Raw genomic sequence first — 17,523 nt, 5'->3', positions numbered from 1 at the left:
GCCTTATTTTACTGAATATGTGGTATTGGCGCGTTTTTGCGTTATGTCTGAGAAAACACGAGTGGAGTAGTTACAAATAGATATTTTTGTTAGTAGTCTCTCAATGGCGGTGCCAAGGGACAAGTGGAAGCAAGAACTGGGTGGTTTGACTGCTTCCATATCAAGGTTGTAGCGTGGCAGAGAAATACACACAAAAACTGCTGATGCCTTTACAGTCCCTCTGCTTGCTTGATGACTGAAGGGAGACAACTGGAGGTGATACTAGTATTGAACTTCCAGGGAATCTTGTCTATTATTTTGGAACAGTGTCATAATTAGCAATTTACTCAATAATGCCAAGCAGGCATTCTTTTCCTGCGTTTGTGATGAGTAACAGTCTTCTTGTTAGTCTTGCTGTTGCATTTAACCAAAGCTATGTATTTGATAGCAGTGGTGATGCAATTACCCTGTTAGATGAAAAACCTGACGGACCTTGAAGCCACTAACTTTAGATCACTGTTCACTGTTACTGTTTTGTTCATAATATCATTTGGAGGTCATTGAAAGTACCTAAAAATAATGGGCGACAGATCAGACAATTGGCCAAAATGGAGACTTTTTTCTTTTTGCCACTGTCATGAAAAGAGCATAACTGCATATGTGGATGGCAAGCTTATATAAAACAAACAAAACAAAACAAACCCAACACCACTAACACCCCGCAAAAAAAACCCCAAAACAAAACAAAAACAAACTAAAACCACCCACACTTGATTCTGGATTGGATTTCTAAAGCTAGATGTTGAATTTTCCTTAATGTATGAAGTCTTGACACTGTAATGATTTAATCTTTGTGAAGAGCATTTCTACGAAAGTTTCTTGAACCTTTTCATATTTCCTGGGATTTTATTGTTCTTTTGTTTGTTTTTACAGAATAGCAACTGGTTTGCTGACTCTCTTGATCTCTTGCTTCTCATTGACATCTCTTTGTAAAAGTGGAAATAAGTACAAAAATAATGAAGATCTGAAAGTACATTTTTATCAGGTCAGTTGCTACTTTTCAGTAATTCTGAATGTTAGAGGGTTTTTACATGCAAATTTTTACATACTTTCTAAGAATGTGTTCCTACTAAGGCCACAATTTTCAAGAGGAAAATGATTGTTCCTAAGAGTTTTCCTCTTGACCATTTCAGGAGGACCATGTGCTCATAGTAATACGCATTTTTAAATGTCATCATCATATGTTCCCAAAAACTCATCCTGTGCATATTTATGTGTATTGAGACATAGACATGCATACACATTTTGATGCTCTACTTAGTTTGTCCTGTGTTCAGTCTGTGTATGTAACTTCCAGTGATGTTTGCAGGAATTGTACATGCATGCTAAAGAACAGGCTAGCTGGTTCAGAGGGTTCTTTCCAGTTTCTGGTTGTTCCAGTGGTAGTGCCCAGTGACAGGGTAAGGGGCAACAGGCACAAGCTGCAACACAAGAAAGTTCTTCTGAATGTGAGAAAGAGCTTCTTTACCTTGAGGGTGACAGAGCAGTGGTACAGGCTGCCCAGAGAGACTGTGGGGTCTCCTGCTCTGGAGACATTCAAAAGCCACCTGGACATGATTCGGTGCAACCTGCTTTAGCAGGGGGTTGGACCAGATGATCTCCAGAAGTCACTTCCAACCCCAACCGTTCTGTGATTCTGTGAATAACAATGTGAGATTGATACTGTGCTGCTTTTCTGTTGGTTAGATCTTCTTTCAGATGAAAGATGAGAATTTTTATAGCTTCATGAAGTAGGTAGATCTTTTCATAGTAGGTGCTAATTAAGTTCTAGAGAGCTCTTAAGATTCTAATAATACCTTGCATGTCTGCCGTCCTCTTTTTTTTTTTTTTTTTTTTAACTTATTACAAGATAATGGTTTTATTTTGGGACTGGCTTTATTGGTTGTGACTTAGTAAGTGCTGGAATTTCTTATTGAGCCAAGCAATGTATTCATTATATTAGTGATTCAGGCATGGAGCTCAAATTGGTTAAAAGGAGGAGGGGAAAGAATAATGAATGCTGAAAGAATAATGAATACCTGAGCATGCATGCATGTATAGCGTGGTGGTGATTTCTCTTAACTTTTCCAGCTTACACGTGGAAAAGATGTATCAGTTCCTTTCCTAAGCATTCAGGACAGGTATTTCCAGCATATACTCAGCAGTAGATTTCTCACTGGAATGCCTGAAAACAACTTGAACTGGATGGGGGAGTGAGAGAGCAGCTGGGTGGGCAGCTGGGCAACGTCAGCTCACCACACAACTGCTGCAGCATCTCAGGTGGTGTGACTTTGTGGAGAAGCTCACAAATGATCACAATAATGAAATAGGTCTGTATTCAAAAAGTAATGCTGGATTATTCTTGAGCCAACTTTAGAGAATCAGGAAATTCACACACAGAGTCCTGAGATACTTAATTAGATGAAAATGTTCTGCTTGCTTGTTCAGGGAATAAGGTCTTTGTTTTTCTCCCAACATTTAAGATCGTAAAGCTCCTCAAATTGCTCCTTAATCAGAAAATATTTTGCCATAGTGACATCATATTAGACTTTTATTTCGGAAGCTTACTTGGGAATGGAAAACATGGGATCCACCATTCATGCTCTGAGTCAGGAAAAGATTGGTAGGGGACATTATTAAAGAACATTGCAGAGGTATTACACGTGTTTCTAAATAAATAACTTGTTTTGAGATTAGGTTGGTTGCATTTAGTTAGTTTGAAACAGGAATACAAAAGGGAAATGTTTGTCAGAAGACTAGTATTTCTAGGCAACGGAAGTCTCTTATTCTCCTTTTGCTTTTTCTTTTGAGTTGGAATTTTCAGTGGGGACAGGGAAGGGGGTAATCTTAAGAGATGCTGGTTTGGAGCAATTTGAGTGCATCAGTTTTGATTTACAACTCCCAGGCAGTTTTAAGGGTGAGATGAATCCTCTAGTCAGATGAAACGAAACATACCAATTTTGCAGTGACAGACAGCGATCAGGGCACTGACAGTCATATACACAAGCACACACTGTCAGGTTCCTGCTTTACATCTGACAAGGGATTTCTTGAAAGCAGGTTTTGCAGCTCCCCTCCACGTAAGCTTTCTTTACATTGTTCCTTTGTAGGCAGGAAACTAAGACTGGTTAACGGTTCTTCATTTTGGGGAATAAGGAGATAGGTTAATTTGCTACAGGTCTGTTGTCTTTGTGTGCCACTTTCCTCTCAAGCATTGACTGAAATGGAAGGGAAAATGTGGTGTCCTTTCCTCACACTCTTTAGTTATGGTTTGCCTTGGGGATTCCCTTAGCCACTCTGCTAATGTCATTTATAGGTTCAGCTCTGGCTAAAAGCCTTTGAATTACACAATGGAGGACTAGCTGGTGTTTCTAATTTGTTACCTCTTAGCCTACTGATCTGGCCAAGCTTCTCTGATCTCTGACTGGGATTCCTTGACTTGTATTTCTTTTTTCTTCTTTTTTTTTTAAATCCTTTTCCTCTTTGTTTTGATAGTGTCTGTGTGCAAGAACCCTCTTTTAAATCTTCTATTTCAGTTCACATCAAATTTTTGCATCTGGTCATTTGGGATGAGATCCATTTTCATACAGGAAATCAAATAATATATCCCAAAGGTTCAAGTAGTTCTTATTTCCCTGAGTCGTTCTTCACAAGTTATTTTGGAATTGCATATGAATAATGACACTTCCCATTTCAGTTTTCTTCCTATTTCAGTCACAGAAAAAGAAGGATTCAGCATCACCTAGGCTTTTCTTTGTCCTTCCGATGAATCTTTTTTTCTCTTCTGAAGATAACTTTCTTTATTGTCCAAGTGAGCTTCCTTTTCCATCTGGGAATTAGCCTGTAGAGAAGATATCATGCTTGGTAAGGAACAAAGCTTGTTCCATTACATTAATTGCTCTCCTTTTGGTCAAAAAGAAACCAGAATTATTAGAGACCATTGGAGCAGGCAAAAAAGCTACCAGTTTGCATGTAGTCCCTCACAGAAAAGGTAATTTCCCTCTCATCCAATCCTGAACTATGTATTTTTGTGTTGGTTTCTCCACGGATGGGACAGAGTGTACACCTTAGCAAACGAGTACGAACCACATACCTGTATGGATCTGAGAGGCCATTTACAGGCTACTCATTTATTCACTGATTTTGTACCTACACACTACATATTCCAACATGGGCATTAGCCTTAAAGAAACAAAAAAGTCCCAGACAACCAAACAGCACGATAAAAAAGATTTTTTTGCAAAAGTATATAAATAAAGACAATTTAAAAAGTAAACATGCAAGCTTGAGTAACTTGTAGCAGAATTTACATTTCTGCTACAAAACCTTCAGTTATGTTTAGACCTAATTTTGAATTTTTGATACATGTACTGTTTGCCTGAGGCAGGCAATACTAATCAACACCCTCAGTTTCTGAAAACTGTAAAAACTTTCTCAGGTTTTCTCTTGTTATCATTAAATCAGGAATAACACTTTTTTCAGTATTTTGTTTGCTATGGCAAGGAGAGAATTGTCTTTTGGTTAATGCTAATTCTGTCCTCTGGCGAGGTGGGCATTGGTCTCTTTTCCCAAGTAACAAGTGATAGGATGAGAGGAAATGGCTTCAAGTTGAGGCAAGGGAGGTTTAGTTTGAATATTAGGAAATATTTCTTCACTGAGAGGGTTGTCAAGAATTGGAGCAGGCTGCCCAGGGCAGTGGTTAAGTCACCATCCCTGGAGATATTTAAAAGACATGTAGATGTGGTTCTTAGGGACATGGTTTAGTGGTGGACTTGGCAGGGCTGGCTTAATGGTTGAACTCCACGATCGTAAAGGTCTTTTCCAACCTAAATAATCTGATGATCTTCAAGAAGTTATTAAGGCTTCAGGAATAGTGAAAACAGGATGAACGTAATCAGTCTATCAGCTAGACTGATGCAGTACTTACTGTACAACTTAATGTTTTTGCTGGAGCAAACACCAGTTTCTCTTTGCTATCAGTTTCGTAGGTGAAGCCCAGTTTCTGCTGCACTACTGAAAACACCGTGGTTTCCATTGGTTGATAGGGTTGGACCACGTTATGCCCAGGAGACTTGAACTTCGTGTGGATCCAAGGTGGTCAGATTATTAGTTTTCCTCTCAGAATTTGGAGGAGAAATAAACAGTAGGAATCCATGTCATATTAGTGGAAGTAGCAGACAGGAAGAATGCTTTCAGCCAGCCTTGTATAGGGTCCAGCCTGTGATGCTGGTTCTCCTGCTGTTCTCTCTATGGGTGGCTACATTAGATGCTTAGGAGGGCAGCCAAAGCTGCTGGTGAAAAGGTGTTGGGACTGCAGATGTCAGTCTTGGTTTCCTCTTGTAGCTGTGACCTATGGATGAGTGTTTCTCAGAGGCCTGTTCTTAATGTGTTTTAAGAACAATCTCTTCAAATAAGAGATTTTAACTTCGAAGAAGGTTGTGAAGGGGGAAAGAAGACAGATTCTTAGCTGAAGACCTCAGTTTGCATCCCCGAGTTACTTCTGTGCTTTTCCACAGTCCTGGAGTTGTTGGTGAAAGCTGAGAACAGTTTGAACATTAATTAAACTATGAACACGGGAGTCTCGAAAGCAGATGCTGAGCCCTTCCTTCCCTGGAAATTAACATAAATCTTTAAGAAGTAACTTGGGTCTACTAATGTGCCCAGGTCATCACAAGTCTTCCAAGGCACAAGGTGTATTATGGGAGACGACACAAGGTGAGTGCAGAGTGACTTCTCCAGTGACCAAGGGATAGCAGGAGGGATTACCAGAGCTCATGATACTTAAAGACATTGAAAAGATGTATCAAAGAGGAGAGTTCTGGCCTGAATACAACAAAAGCATCACAAAGAGACCTGATCAGAGATCTGAAGGAAGCAATTCCCTGAGCTTTTGGAGGCTTAATGCTTTCACCTATCTTACTGATGTCACGCAGAAATACCGGTGACAAGTTCCTGTGGCCTGAAATTAAATAGAAGCAGCAGACACTGAACACTTGTGAAACTGGGCCAAAAGAGGATGCTGACTGCTAAGTATATCCTCTGAGCAGGTACCGCTAGGTATCACTTCATCTGGCAGGGGAATGGCAGCTATTCATGTGGTAAAAAGTGATGGATGTGAACATTGTAGCTTCTTTGCACTCAAAAAGCCACAACAGCAATTATGTCTTCTAATGGCAAAGTACTTGTGCATGCTTGATTTGCCTTTTAGTGGAACTGCGGAGTTGTGAATAAATAGCAGTAATTGGAAGCTTGACTCAAGTATTTTCTTGGATAATTGTAATCTTTCAAAAATAACTAAGGTAATTTTCCTAAGGTTTTTTGCACCCATTTGATGTCTGAATGGTGTCTCTTGAATTAGTCAAGAAAAAAGGACTGCTTCTCCAAGGCAGAGGGCCTTGCTTGAGGTGGTTCAGACATTTTCATTTGAACAGTCTGCTAAGACTGCGATTTCTTTCCATCTCTCAAAATCCACCTCCAGTCTGCTCTGCTGCTGCTGTCTTTTCTTACAGGAGCTGTTCTGCCCATGCAAAGCTCTTGCCTTACCTACTCCCCCTCCACCCTGTACCTGATCCTGCAGCAAAGCCAGAGGTTCTGCTAGTTCTTGGTGGCTGCTGTTTGAGGACCAGTGCAACATATGTTTTCTGTGGTTTACTCAAGCATTTTAGTAGTTACTCTTGACAAAGAGCCTGTCATGTCAAATCAGTGATCCAGGGCACTTGTTTAAACTGTTTAAAAATAGCACAAATAAACAGTAAGAATAATAAAAATAAAAGCATAGAAGGAAGTTTTTAAAAGCCTAAATTGTAAAAAACTAAAAACACTCAACACTACATATCAGACTTCCTTTCTTACGTTGATTCAGATGAGGTGTTTATACAACTCTAAAGCATATTTACATATTTAGTATGAGCTGGCAGAGATCCATACATTGTGTTTCATTGTCTGATTTCTTCTTTCTAGATGTTGAGTATTGCGCTTTCAACATATGTTGTGAGCAGTACCCATGACAGTCTGAAGAGCAAACAGGGGTTGCCTATATTGAATCAGATTACTAGCTGGATGACTCTAGGTGAGAACATCTTCCCTCCTGAACTTGTATGCTGATAGTTTGTGGGGTTCGGGGATGGGTGGGAGTGATGACACGTCTTTTATTTGACTAATAGTTCTTCAGTGACTTCACTATTTTTTCCGAAGTGAGGATTTTTGAGGAATGTGTGAGAAAGTCTTCTAAAGTAAGTTTGTAATAGAATGCAAACAACCTTGATTTACAAGTAGCTTTATCTTTTGGGTTTGGGTATTCTGGAAGACCCCTTTTAGGGATGTAGTGGTATAAATTCCCTTTTTGTTTCACTTGGAGCCAGATAAGGGTGATGTGAGATGTCCTGCAAGCAATCCAGTTAAGCATAGGGAAGTGAGGAAAGGTTGTTGCTGTATTTCAATAGAAACTTGAAGTTGCAGCTGATGGCAGAGACCGTTGGGGTATGGCAGTGTTCTTCAGAGCTGCTTTGCAAAATACCTGTGAGCTAATAATGCTAATGTTATGTTTTATATGTGTTATAACCTAATTATTAAAGGGAAAAAACAATCCATAAATCTATGGATTGTTCACCACACTAGAATTAAAATCTTAGGATGATTAAACAGAGCAAATGTAATTACTACTGCGCTTGTGGAATACAGTAAACCAATACCTTTCATATCTCAGCTGTAAAATAATTTCTGTAGGGTTCCATTAGAAAATATTAAGCATTATTTATCCCTGAGTGATCTGGAACGTGGGATTTGCTCTGGAGCTAAACGTATCCCATGCAAAGATTGATGGCAGCTCTTTGTTTAAATTCCTGGTCTTTACTTCTAGCATAGCTTAATGGAAGAATTATGACTCTTCTTATCTAGTTGCTGGATGTCTTGTGCAGACCTGGACTGGTGACATCGTTTTAACTCAAGCCAGTCTTGTCAGTTTTAGAATGCTGCTTCAGTTTGAGGAAATGGATTCAAGATTAATACAACTGATTGTGATCAGTGCGTGTGTGAGCAGTGCTGTCTTTGTAATGCAGGTGTCTTCGGAGCATTTTACTTTCCATCGTGCTTTTCTAAACTCTTTGTAGGCTACTAAGCTAAGTGGGGATCTCTGTGTGATGAATTCTTTGTAGTTGTAAAGTCGATGAAATCAATGATGTCCTGCTTGGCTTACTGGAGCAGGAATTGAGGGTAAAGGTTATCTTTCTCTCCTGTGTAAGGGTGAGAAAAAAACATTTTTCATCTAAGATGATTTGGGCAGTCAGAGAGGTCTAAAGTTATGAGGAAAAAGTATATTAGAAATTCTCGTTGCTGTGGGTGATGTTTCTATGATGAAAAATAAAGCTAACAGTGAAGTAAACTGTATATACCCAGAAAGTCTACTTGCTGCCACAGTAGTATTGAATATTTTAGCAAAGTCTTTCAGACTGGAAGTAATCATTTTAAGTGAATGTGATATACAGGGTAGGAGCTTTATGTACTTGCTGAAGTTGCTCTAAATAATTAAACACAGAACTAAGCAAGTAAAAAGCTAAGGCATCCAAAAACATTTCCTCAGTACTCCTGTTGGAGAGAAGTGCCATGTCACTACCATAACCACAACCAGCATCTGCCTTGTCACTAGTGTGTACCACAAATATGGCACCATAAGAACTAAGGTACCAAGCTTTACTGTAGCTTTTCCAAGTTGGTGGCATTACAGGTGGTCAAACTCCTCTTTTTTTTGCTTAGTTCTGGAAGAATGGCACTGTTGCTTACTGAACTCTCATTACGCACTTCTGTGTGTATTCATATAACCAGAAACACACAGTTATCAGTATTTATATATCATAACAAATAATTATTGACAATAATAGATAATTAGTGATGGGTAAGTTTCTGCAGGCCTGTGTCCAGCTGGCTTTAGGTGTTACACAGTGTGGTTCATGCACTGGATGTTAAGCACAAACGTAGAGGTAAAACCAGGAGGCATAAAGTTAGTCCAGCTTCTTCCCATGTTCTTCAGAACCATCTTTATGTTAAGAGATATTTCTAAATAAATGTTTATTAGATTTCCACTGATCTAAACTTTAAAACATATCATAGCAACCTGCCAAATTTTGAGGAATTTAGTGTCACAACTGGGTGGGAGGGACACATAGAAATTTGTATAGGTCAGCCAGAAACCTGCAGGCCTTTTGATAGTTAATACCTGATGTGTCACATCAGAGATGGAGGGGAAAGGCTAATTATTACCTACCAGCCACTCATCTGTTCTCATCTGTGATTGCGCTCAGAAAGTGATAAACTTCTGATATGCTGAGTGTCATTCACAGAGGCCAGTTGCCATGCTGAATTGCTTTCTAGCCGTTCTGACTTGCAGTGACATCCCTGGAGTTCCTGCTTGAGCTGGGCCCTCAAGCCTCAAGTAGAGAAAGCTACAGGTGATGCTGAAAGGCTGGAGCACCCTTGAAACGAAGTCACTTGTTCTGTAATTGTAGCAGTGACCAAGGCTGAAAGCCAGGAAGTAAAACATACTAACCACGGATTTTAGAAACAGACTCATCTCTCTTGCATGATATGCTTACTATAAATATTAATTTCTACTGTGACAGTAAGCACAAGTGAGCACTTTCCATATATTATAGTTTCATTTCTGTTCCTTAATAGAGTGATTAATAATTATGACTTGCTGTTGATGGAGTCTTTGAATGATTCAGTAATGAGGGCGCTATACTACAACGAAGAATCACACCAATGTTATTTGTCAGCGCACTTCTTTATAAACACATACAAAATTCATATTAAAAAAATCGGGTTTAAAGACTAATTCACAACAATGCTTTTCCTTCTCCCTTTCTTCGCCTCAAGCACTGGCCACTTTTCCTCTGCTTTTCTTCCTCTTTACTCCCTCTTCCAGTAGCCCATTTCCTCTCTTTCCGATTTTCCTTACCTCCTGCAAACTGTTGGGCCCTGTCCTCACCTGCAGAAGTTTCCTAGCTGGAGTCATCTCTTTAGGGGCAACACAGACTCTACTAACTGGGGCTGACCGGACAGTTGAGCAATGGACTGCACTAAGGAGCAGCATGTAACTCTTAAGAATCCCACACCTGTGTCAGAGAGATGCATTACGCATTGAAGTCAAGAGGCACGAATCATCACATATAGGTCCCCTGTAGTTCCTTAAACATTCCTGTTTTAAAACTTTCAAGTAGAGAAGCTAATAAGTTGATAGTTTCTGTACTTTACTTAGCAGTGTTTTCAGTTACACCTCAAAATGTTGCAGGTTTCCTAATCTAATCCAATGGAGCAGTGGCTCTGTAACTGTGGTAACTGATGGCCAGAGGTCATCAGGGCCATAGTAAGTGGTTCTCAGAGTAGTATTAAACAGTCAAACTTGACTATTTTTTGGGGTAGTGCTTCTGCATCTTCTGAAGGACTTACTGACATCAGTTCATGAGAAATTGTAAAGGCTGTGAGGTAGAAAGCCAGGGAATTAAAATGATAGACAACTGAAATTACTTTTGATAAATATTAAGCATTCCAAACATTGGGTTTTCTTTAGCAAAAGTGACTTCTGAAAACAGAAGGGCATATATGACCGGTATTGAGTTTCTGTACAAAAAGTGTCAAGATTTGAAGAATGTTGTCTTGTTACTAAGGTCGAAATGTTTTGCACGTAGTGACCAATGGATCTTTTTTTTTTATTGCAGTTTCTTCCTCGGTGCTGCCATTACTGAGCCCCACGTTTCTCTTCCAGCGACTGTTCAGCATAGTGCTCTCCCTGATGTCTACCTACCTGCTCCTCAGCACAGGGTACTTCTCTCTTATTCTGTTTGATTGGTCTGACAGATGGAAATCAAAGGCTAAACATCAAACTGCTGAATCTCATGAACATTTTTGTTAAAAGTGTAATGTGCTTCCAACTGTAGTCTCACCATTTATCTCTTTGCTTAGTTTCCTAAATAAAATTTATGGGGTATTTCCATATTCCTCCTTGTATTATAAACACTGGTTTTTTCACATTCCTTTCAGCTAGACCAAACTGTGACTGGAAGGGTTTGTATTCAATCTTGCACCAGAGTAACACAATGGTTAAGTTTGTTTTATGTTGTTTCAGCATTTGCTTTTCTGCTTGCAAACAAAAGGAAATAACTTCTTTCCCAGCTGCTCAGCGCTGATATCTAGTTATGGCTAAAATGCCATGTGACAGGAAACAGGTAGCCCTAAAATGAGGGGGAAATTTATTCACAGAGATTTTCATGAACATAATTTTTTTCAAAGGGATGCTAGTCCTTATAAACAGTAGGGCTTGCTTCTTTTTGGATGAAAGACAACTCCTCAGAGCTTGTAAATGAAGAAAATGCTGTCAGCCAACCATTTTTTTTCCTACACTCAGTATCTCTTAAGAGCATACTTAATGAGGAATATAGGAACCATTCCTTCCGCCTCCCCTCCCACTTATTCTCTGGATTTAATTACACTGGAAAATTTAGTGGTATAAAATATGTTGCAGCAGACATTTTGCAATCGCTGCCTCTTGCGGATACTCTCATTTTGGATGAAGCACATTTTTTAATTTTTATTTTTATTTTAAATATCCTGCCTCCCCTTCCCTCTTCCCCACTAAGATTTTGATCTTAATTTTACTTCTGTCCACACACACACTATTACATTCAACCTTCTTAGTCCTGGCTATTGGATAAAGTATGAATGTTGTTCTCTCTGAGGCTGGCAACCTCCCTGTTTGTATTTTGGCCCTGGACCAGACCATTTAAACACTGACAGCTCTCTACTGTCTTCCTACAATGATCAGAGACACCCAACAAATTTTGGAACAATTCTTTCGAAACAAAACAAACAAAAGCCACACACACACAAAAAAACCCCCAAAAAACCAACAAACCCCAAAACAACCAATCATTGCAAAAACAAGGCGCTCCATGCCAGGAGTATCCAGTGTTTCTGTCTTCAGTGCTCTGTTATACCATGTAATGATAACTTACTGTGTTGCACACATAATTACAGCACCTCTCTGGGTGCAATTAAGTGGAAGTGTTGATGCCAGCTGAAGAGCGTGGTTGCATACAGCCATTTGTCACTGACTCAGTTGAAGACATTAAATTTATAGGCAAGTGTAGAGTGTTGTGAGAATTGCAGGTCCTTTCATTAGAGACAACCCAACCATTGTTGTCTTCGTGTTTAACTGCTTGTCATTCTGATAATTAAGGCAGAAATGTCTATCCAAAATGTATCATTCCAGTTTGAAACTGCTTTGTAGCTACACTGTTGGGGAGGCACAACAGAAACACTACCAAGATTAACTGCAATGGTTTTCTCAGTTTAAGACAAGTAAAGTAAGTGTGTGTCCACGGGGAGAGGGGGGAAGGCAAAAATTTAAAGTCTTGTCACTATTAGTGTCACAGTCAGTGTCAATGTTATAATTTTACCCTGAAAGGAAAAAAAACCCAAAACTGAGAGGCACTGTGAATTGCAACTGAGATGTAGAGACAAGGAAAAATTAGTATTATTCAATGACAATCTACACCCCTAAGTTATCTAAGGGTTTTAATCTCTCACATAAGTACACTCATAGTTTGCTCTGTCTGAGTGCTGTTGGAGCCAGAAGTACTCCTCTGAGACAGGGGGTGTAGCTAGCACAGTTTAGCAGCCTTGGTTAGAGTGTGCCTTGGTGCTGCTATTGCAATGAATTGCTATATAATGAAGAAAAGGACTCTTCAGTGAAATGCAACGTTCTTTGTATTTAACAGATTCCTCTCTCCTTGGAACTAGACTGAGATCACCAGAATGAGCTTGATTAGGACCTAAAGAAACACAAGTCACTGCCTAGGCTGGACTGTAACCCCTCAGTTCCAAGTAGCTCTTATAAAATTTTCCATTTTGCAGAAAATGGGTGCCAAATATGATTCTTTTTTTTTCCCGTGCTTCTTTTTAGTTTTATCCCAGTTTTGTTAAAGTTAATCATGACACAGAGGGCCCTCATCCATTTTTGTGGTAGCCATCAAGTGAGAAAATGGGTGTGCAACATGACAAAGCTGATGCAGCCTCTGTTTCTCCTACTTTTACTATGTAATTACTGTATGACTTCAAATTTTGGCCAGCCAACTGTGGGTGCTCCTTAGAAATGGGGAGAGAAGGGTGAGAATGCCACTAAGTCTTTACTATATAATTTGTGTGAAGAAAAAAGTAAAGAAGCATGTCAGTATTTGATGTTAAATAGTTGTTAGTGACTGCACTGACTATGATTATTATGCACTCTTCAGGTATGAAGCTCTGTTTCCACTGGTGCTGTCTAGTTTGATGTTTGTGTGGATAAATATGGAGCAAGAAGCACTTCAGCACTATGGTCTTTCAGGCAAATCAAAGGTAACAGCTCCAGATAGCTATATCAGGTTAATGATCAACTTTATCTCTTTTTTTCCTTGAGGGTGTAATAAATATTCTGAGTGGTTTTCACAGAACAACACTTTGCATTCCTTTAAGTTTGGGAAGCCAGTATCAGATATTTTATGAAATAGGAATATGACCTTGTAAGAGACATTTATGTTATTGAAGATATTTCACATCAGAGCCATTTCTAGAAATGCAGGAAATCAGTTTGACTTAGCGGTATGTTCTGTAGGCTACAAAACTCTGTTACCAAGTGTAGTGCTAATTCAACGTAAGGCATGGTAGCTTTTCAGAATAAATACAACGTCACTGTACTTTTTTTATTCTGATGGCAGAACCATGAGTGAGAGGCTGAAAAGAAATAATTTTATTTCTGAAATAACCCATAGGAAATACCAGAAATCTGAAGTTTGACTTTGTCCTGCCATTCCTTCTTCAAGGACAGAGTTTTAGTTCTGATTAGAGAAACAACAAGCCAGAGATTAGCTTGGAACTAGCACCTTCTCGGATTTGCCTGGAGAGGGAGTTTTGTCATCACCGCAACTTCTTTCCCCTTAAAATTTAGTATCTTGTCAGCAATTTTCAAAGCCCATGCTGCTCACACTGCTATTATTTAGCATTTAGATTAGGTGAAGGGTTTAACAAACTGGCTATGCCATTGATTCGGTTAGATCCAAAGTGCTGGTTGCAGAGCTGCCTGGGTGCTCAGAGCCAGGCAGGTGTGCTGCACAGCTCGCTCCTGATTCTCCCAAATGTGCTGTCCGTGGTGCAGGTCACAGAGAACCTTGGTACAGATGCATGGAGGTGGCCAGAGGAACAATAACGCTTATCCCTGCTTCCCGTTTTTCGGATAGAAAGATCGTCTCTAGGATGCCCGTTAACATATGCCACAAAGTAAATGTTGTATTACAAAATCCAGCTCAGTTCTCTGTAAGATTATTTTTAATTAATGTTGTCAGTGTTGAATGTCTGTTACTTGGATCTTTTCCCTGGTGAAAAGGAGTTCATTGACCTCTTAAACTCCATGAAGACAATTTCTCTTCAGGTCAAGTGATACTGTGCTGAGAACTGAGTGAAGGAGATGAATGTCTTGGTGTTCTCACTTGCTACATAAGTCAGCTGAGGATAATTACAGTCTTTGTATTTCTGTGGGTCTTTATCCACATGCTCATGTGAGCAGTGAAAGTGCATGTGTGTAGGAGGAATATTTATGATGAAAGAAGATGATGGTAAGTCTAAGGCACAGAGGTTCATTTTTAGTGTAGATAACAGTGGAAGCTCCAGTGTTCATTGGATCATCTCACTTGTACAATATTCCAGCAGATTCATTAAAGTATCATGAAAATATGGGAAAGGTTTGCAGTCCTCATCATAATACTACTCTAATAACAGCTGATAGGGAAGTAGGTTTATTTCCCATTCACGGCAGTAAAAATATGGTGGCTCTATCAAAGTAAATCAGTTGATAGTCAGTATTAATTTCTTCTGCTGTCTTTCCAGCTTGCTGTTTTCAACTTTGCCTATGCCACTGATATAACTCGGTTTCGACAGCTCCACCTAGATGACGTCCGCAGATCATACTTCTTTGTATCCTTTTGCCGGTTGCTGTATTCCAGGGAAAAGATGGGTTTGTTTCAAAAGGCCCTGCAATCAAAATTTGTAGCCTGGTAGCCACTGGAAAGCGGGAGCTGGTGAAGATGATTTGACTAATTTTGCTCAAAAGGCAATGGTCTTGTACATTATGTTTTTTTGATAAAGTAGTAAAAAATTCAGTATAAACTGCACTGTTTTAGAATCTGGTTCCTTGGCCCCTTTTCAAAATTTGGTCTCTTATGACCATTACAGCTGAGGTAGACTTCCTTCTGAAACGTCCTGTTTTCAGTTTGGTTTTGTTGTATTACATTTTGGCTGGAGGGAACTCATTCAAGCTTCACAAATCAGTTAGAAAAGGTGATACTGACTGAAGTTATTCTCATGTTCTCATTTTTAAAGTATGGCAGCGTGTTAGGAAGATTATGTTAGGGGGCAAGCATTGGCCATGGCCAGGCAGATAAGGAGAGTTCCAGTAGACTCTTAGTGAAATGTGTTCCCAGTATCTGACTTAGAATTATTTATATCACACATGGTTTCTGCTGTTAGAAATTATATGGGCTTGTAGGGAAGAGTTGTTTGTTCATTAACATAGCAGTTACTTTGCATTACTATAACTGAAACTACAGCTGATTATTTTTTATAACACTGTACAGACTTAGTGATGGTGTCATTTTTCTCCTCCATCATGGGACTGCAGCTAAGTGAGATGTATTTGGCAGCAAGGGTGATGGGTATGCAAGTGGGAGAGAAATTATGACCCAGTCTGGGACATGCAGGTTTCTAGTGCAGGTGGATTACTGTAGCTGGAGCTAGGGAGGGAGTCTGTCAATACTGGTTCCTGCAAAAGCAGGCATTGTAGTTTGTAGAATAACTAAAGCTGAGAGGGTGGAACACAGTCGCAGAGTTTGTGCTGTTGGAATTTGGGACAATGCTGTTGGATGCTGGGAATCTGCAGCAGAGGAAGTGTGGCAGATCCCTCATTAAGAAGACAGTTCAGCGCTAAGGAAGGAGGCAGAACAATTTGCCAGGAGTTGAATGTTTGTGTGTTTCCTTTAGAAAAACAGATGAGACTCCTTGCAGTAAATTTATTTCATTTGCTATTTTGCCAAAAAATAAGCTAACTTTTGGTAAAGCTGCTGCTGTCTGTCAGATGCTAAAAATTAGCCAAAACAAAAATCAAACGATCTAATTGTATTTTTTTAACACTCCAACACAGTACCACTTCAATCTAACACTTGAATGTAGCATTACTTTAATCTCAACTTAATCTGAAACACTTCGATGTATTTTGTTCAGCTCCTGAAAAAATACACAATTTCACATTTAGAAATAGTAGTATTAGAAGAGAAACCTTTTCTGGTAGAGCAGTCACATTGCAACTATGACCTTGTCAGCTATATATCTTAAGATTGTCTCTAGGTTCCTATGCAGGGCCCCAGAGTCAGCATGTGCTGAGACCTTATACCCTGATCTTCCAGAAGAAGATTCGCGTTGCTTACGCTTAGCATTTTGATTAGACCTATGTGCTACTGGCTTTTTTTGTTTGCTTTTATGGCAGAACTGTTGTTCTTATAAACCTTAACTGGCAGAACTGCGCTGTGCTGTTAGACTGCTGTGTTACTAAACTTGAAATGATGTGATACTCTTGGGAAGCATAATTTCTTTAGTTATGCTGACCTAATCCTTCCAAAAGATTGCATGTGGAATCCCAATGATTCTGCTGAACAGTTGGTAGCAAGTTGTTTATGCAGGAGCTCTAACAGGAGTGGAAGGACCAGAGGGGGCTCTGGCAACAGCAGCCATCATCACTGACTAACCCTCTGCGTGATGCAAAAAAAGCAGTTAAAAACCATTTTTGTCCAAAGAGTTGGGAGCTACAGGGAGCCCCAAGGAGCTCAGGACATAGAATAATATCTTTCATGTGCCCATAGAGCAGCAAGTGTTGTACCTAGATGGAAAGGGTAGGGTTTATCCAAAACCTTCCAGCTATACAGGTACTGCAAGTGTTGTCCTCCTTCCCTCAAGTAAGGAAAAAAACCTGGGAGTCCCGTGTTGGAGTGGATAGACTTGCCATAACCTTTGGACAACAAACCTATGGGCGGGATAGCCTAGGAACCTTTAGGCTTCTTTCATAGCCAATTACCTCTTCCACAGTCAGTCCCTCAATAAAGCCATCTCTTTTGGTGTGCAGTACACATGCATTGTTGTTACTTTCTGCAAGAGCATGTGTGTTTAAATGTGCAGCTGGGATTGTGGTCCAGGGATGTTCCTATCTTGCTGCTGAGGGGCCAAGAAAAAAAAAGCTGCACCTCTCTGGTGGGACCTCAGGACAGGCTCTAAGATCTTATCCAGGCAGTCTCTGTCTTTTAAAAACTTAAGAGATTGGTGTAGTCGTGTGTGAAATCTTGGGTAGAGCTAGACAATGCCTCAGGGTTCTTAATGCAGTGTAAAGCTGTAATAGCGGGTCAGCTTCTTGTAGTTTCATGATAGGATTTGGAAAGT

At 39.7% G+C, this 17,523-nt stretch overlaps 1 protein-coding gene across 7 annotated transcripts in view; it reads left to right on the top strand.

The window, feature by feature from the left end:
• The window catches only part of PIGN (phosphatidylinositol glycan anchor biosynthesis class N), a 106,915-nt gene that overhangs the window by 75,026 nt on the left and 14,366 nt on the right, over positions 1 to 17,523 (top strand). For all 7 annotated transcript variants that reach the window (XR_008731328.1, XM_055704642.1, XM_055704644.1 and 4 more), the window contains 5 exons: positions 913 to 1,024; positions 6,979 to 7,087; positions 10,731 to 10,833; positions 13,302 to 13,404; positions 14,929 to 15,015. Coding sequence is in view for 6 of the 7 variants with exons in the window: in XM_055704642.1 (XP_055560617.1) it covers positions 913 to 1,024; positions 6,979 to 7,087; positions 10,731 to 10,833; positions 13,302 to 13,404; positions 14,929 to 15,015 (514 nt within the window). In the remaining variant the exon portion in view is untranslated. The remainder of the gene's footprint in view (positions 1 to 912; positions 1,025 to 6,978; positions 7,088 to 10,730; positions 10,834 to 13,301; positions 13,405 to 14,928; positions 15,016 to 17,523) is intronic.

Source organism: Falco cherrug, chromosome 3, assembly GCF_023634085.1.
Source record: "Falco cherrug isolate bFalChe1 chromosome 3, bFalChe1.pri, whole genome shotgun sequence".
Classification (NCBI taxonomy): domain Eukaryota; kingdom Metazoa; phylum Chordata; class Aves; order Falconiformes; family Falconidae; genus Falco; species Falco cherrug.
Note: the sequence above shows the minus strand (reverse complement) of the source record. Positions and strands in the feature narration are given on the sequence as shown.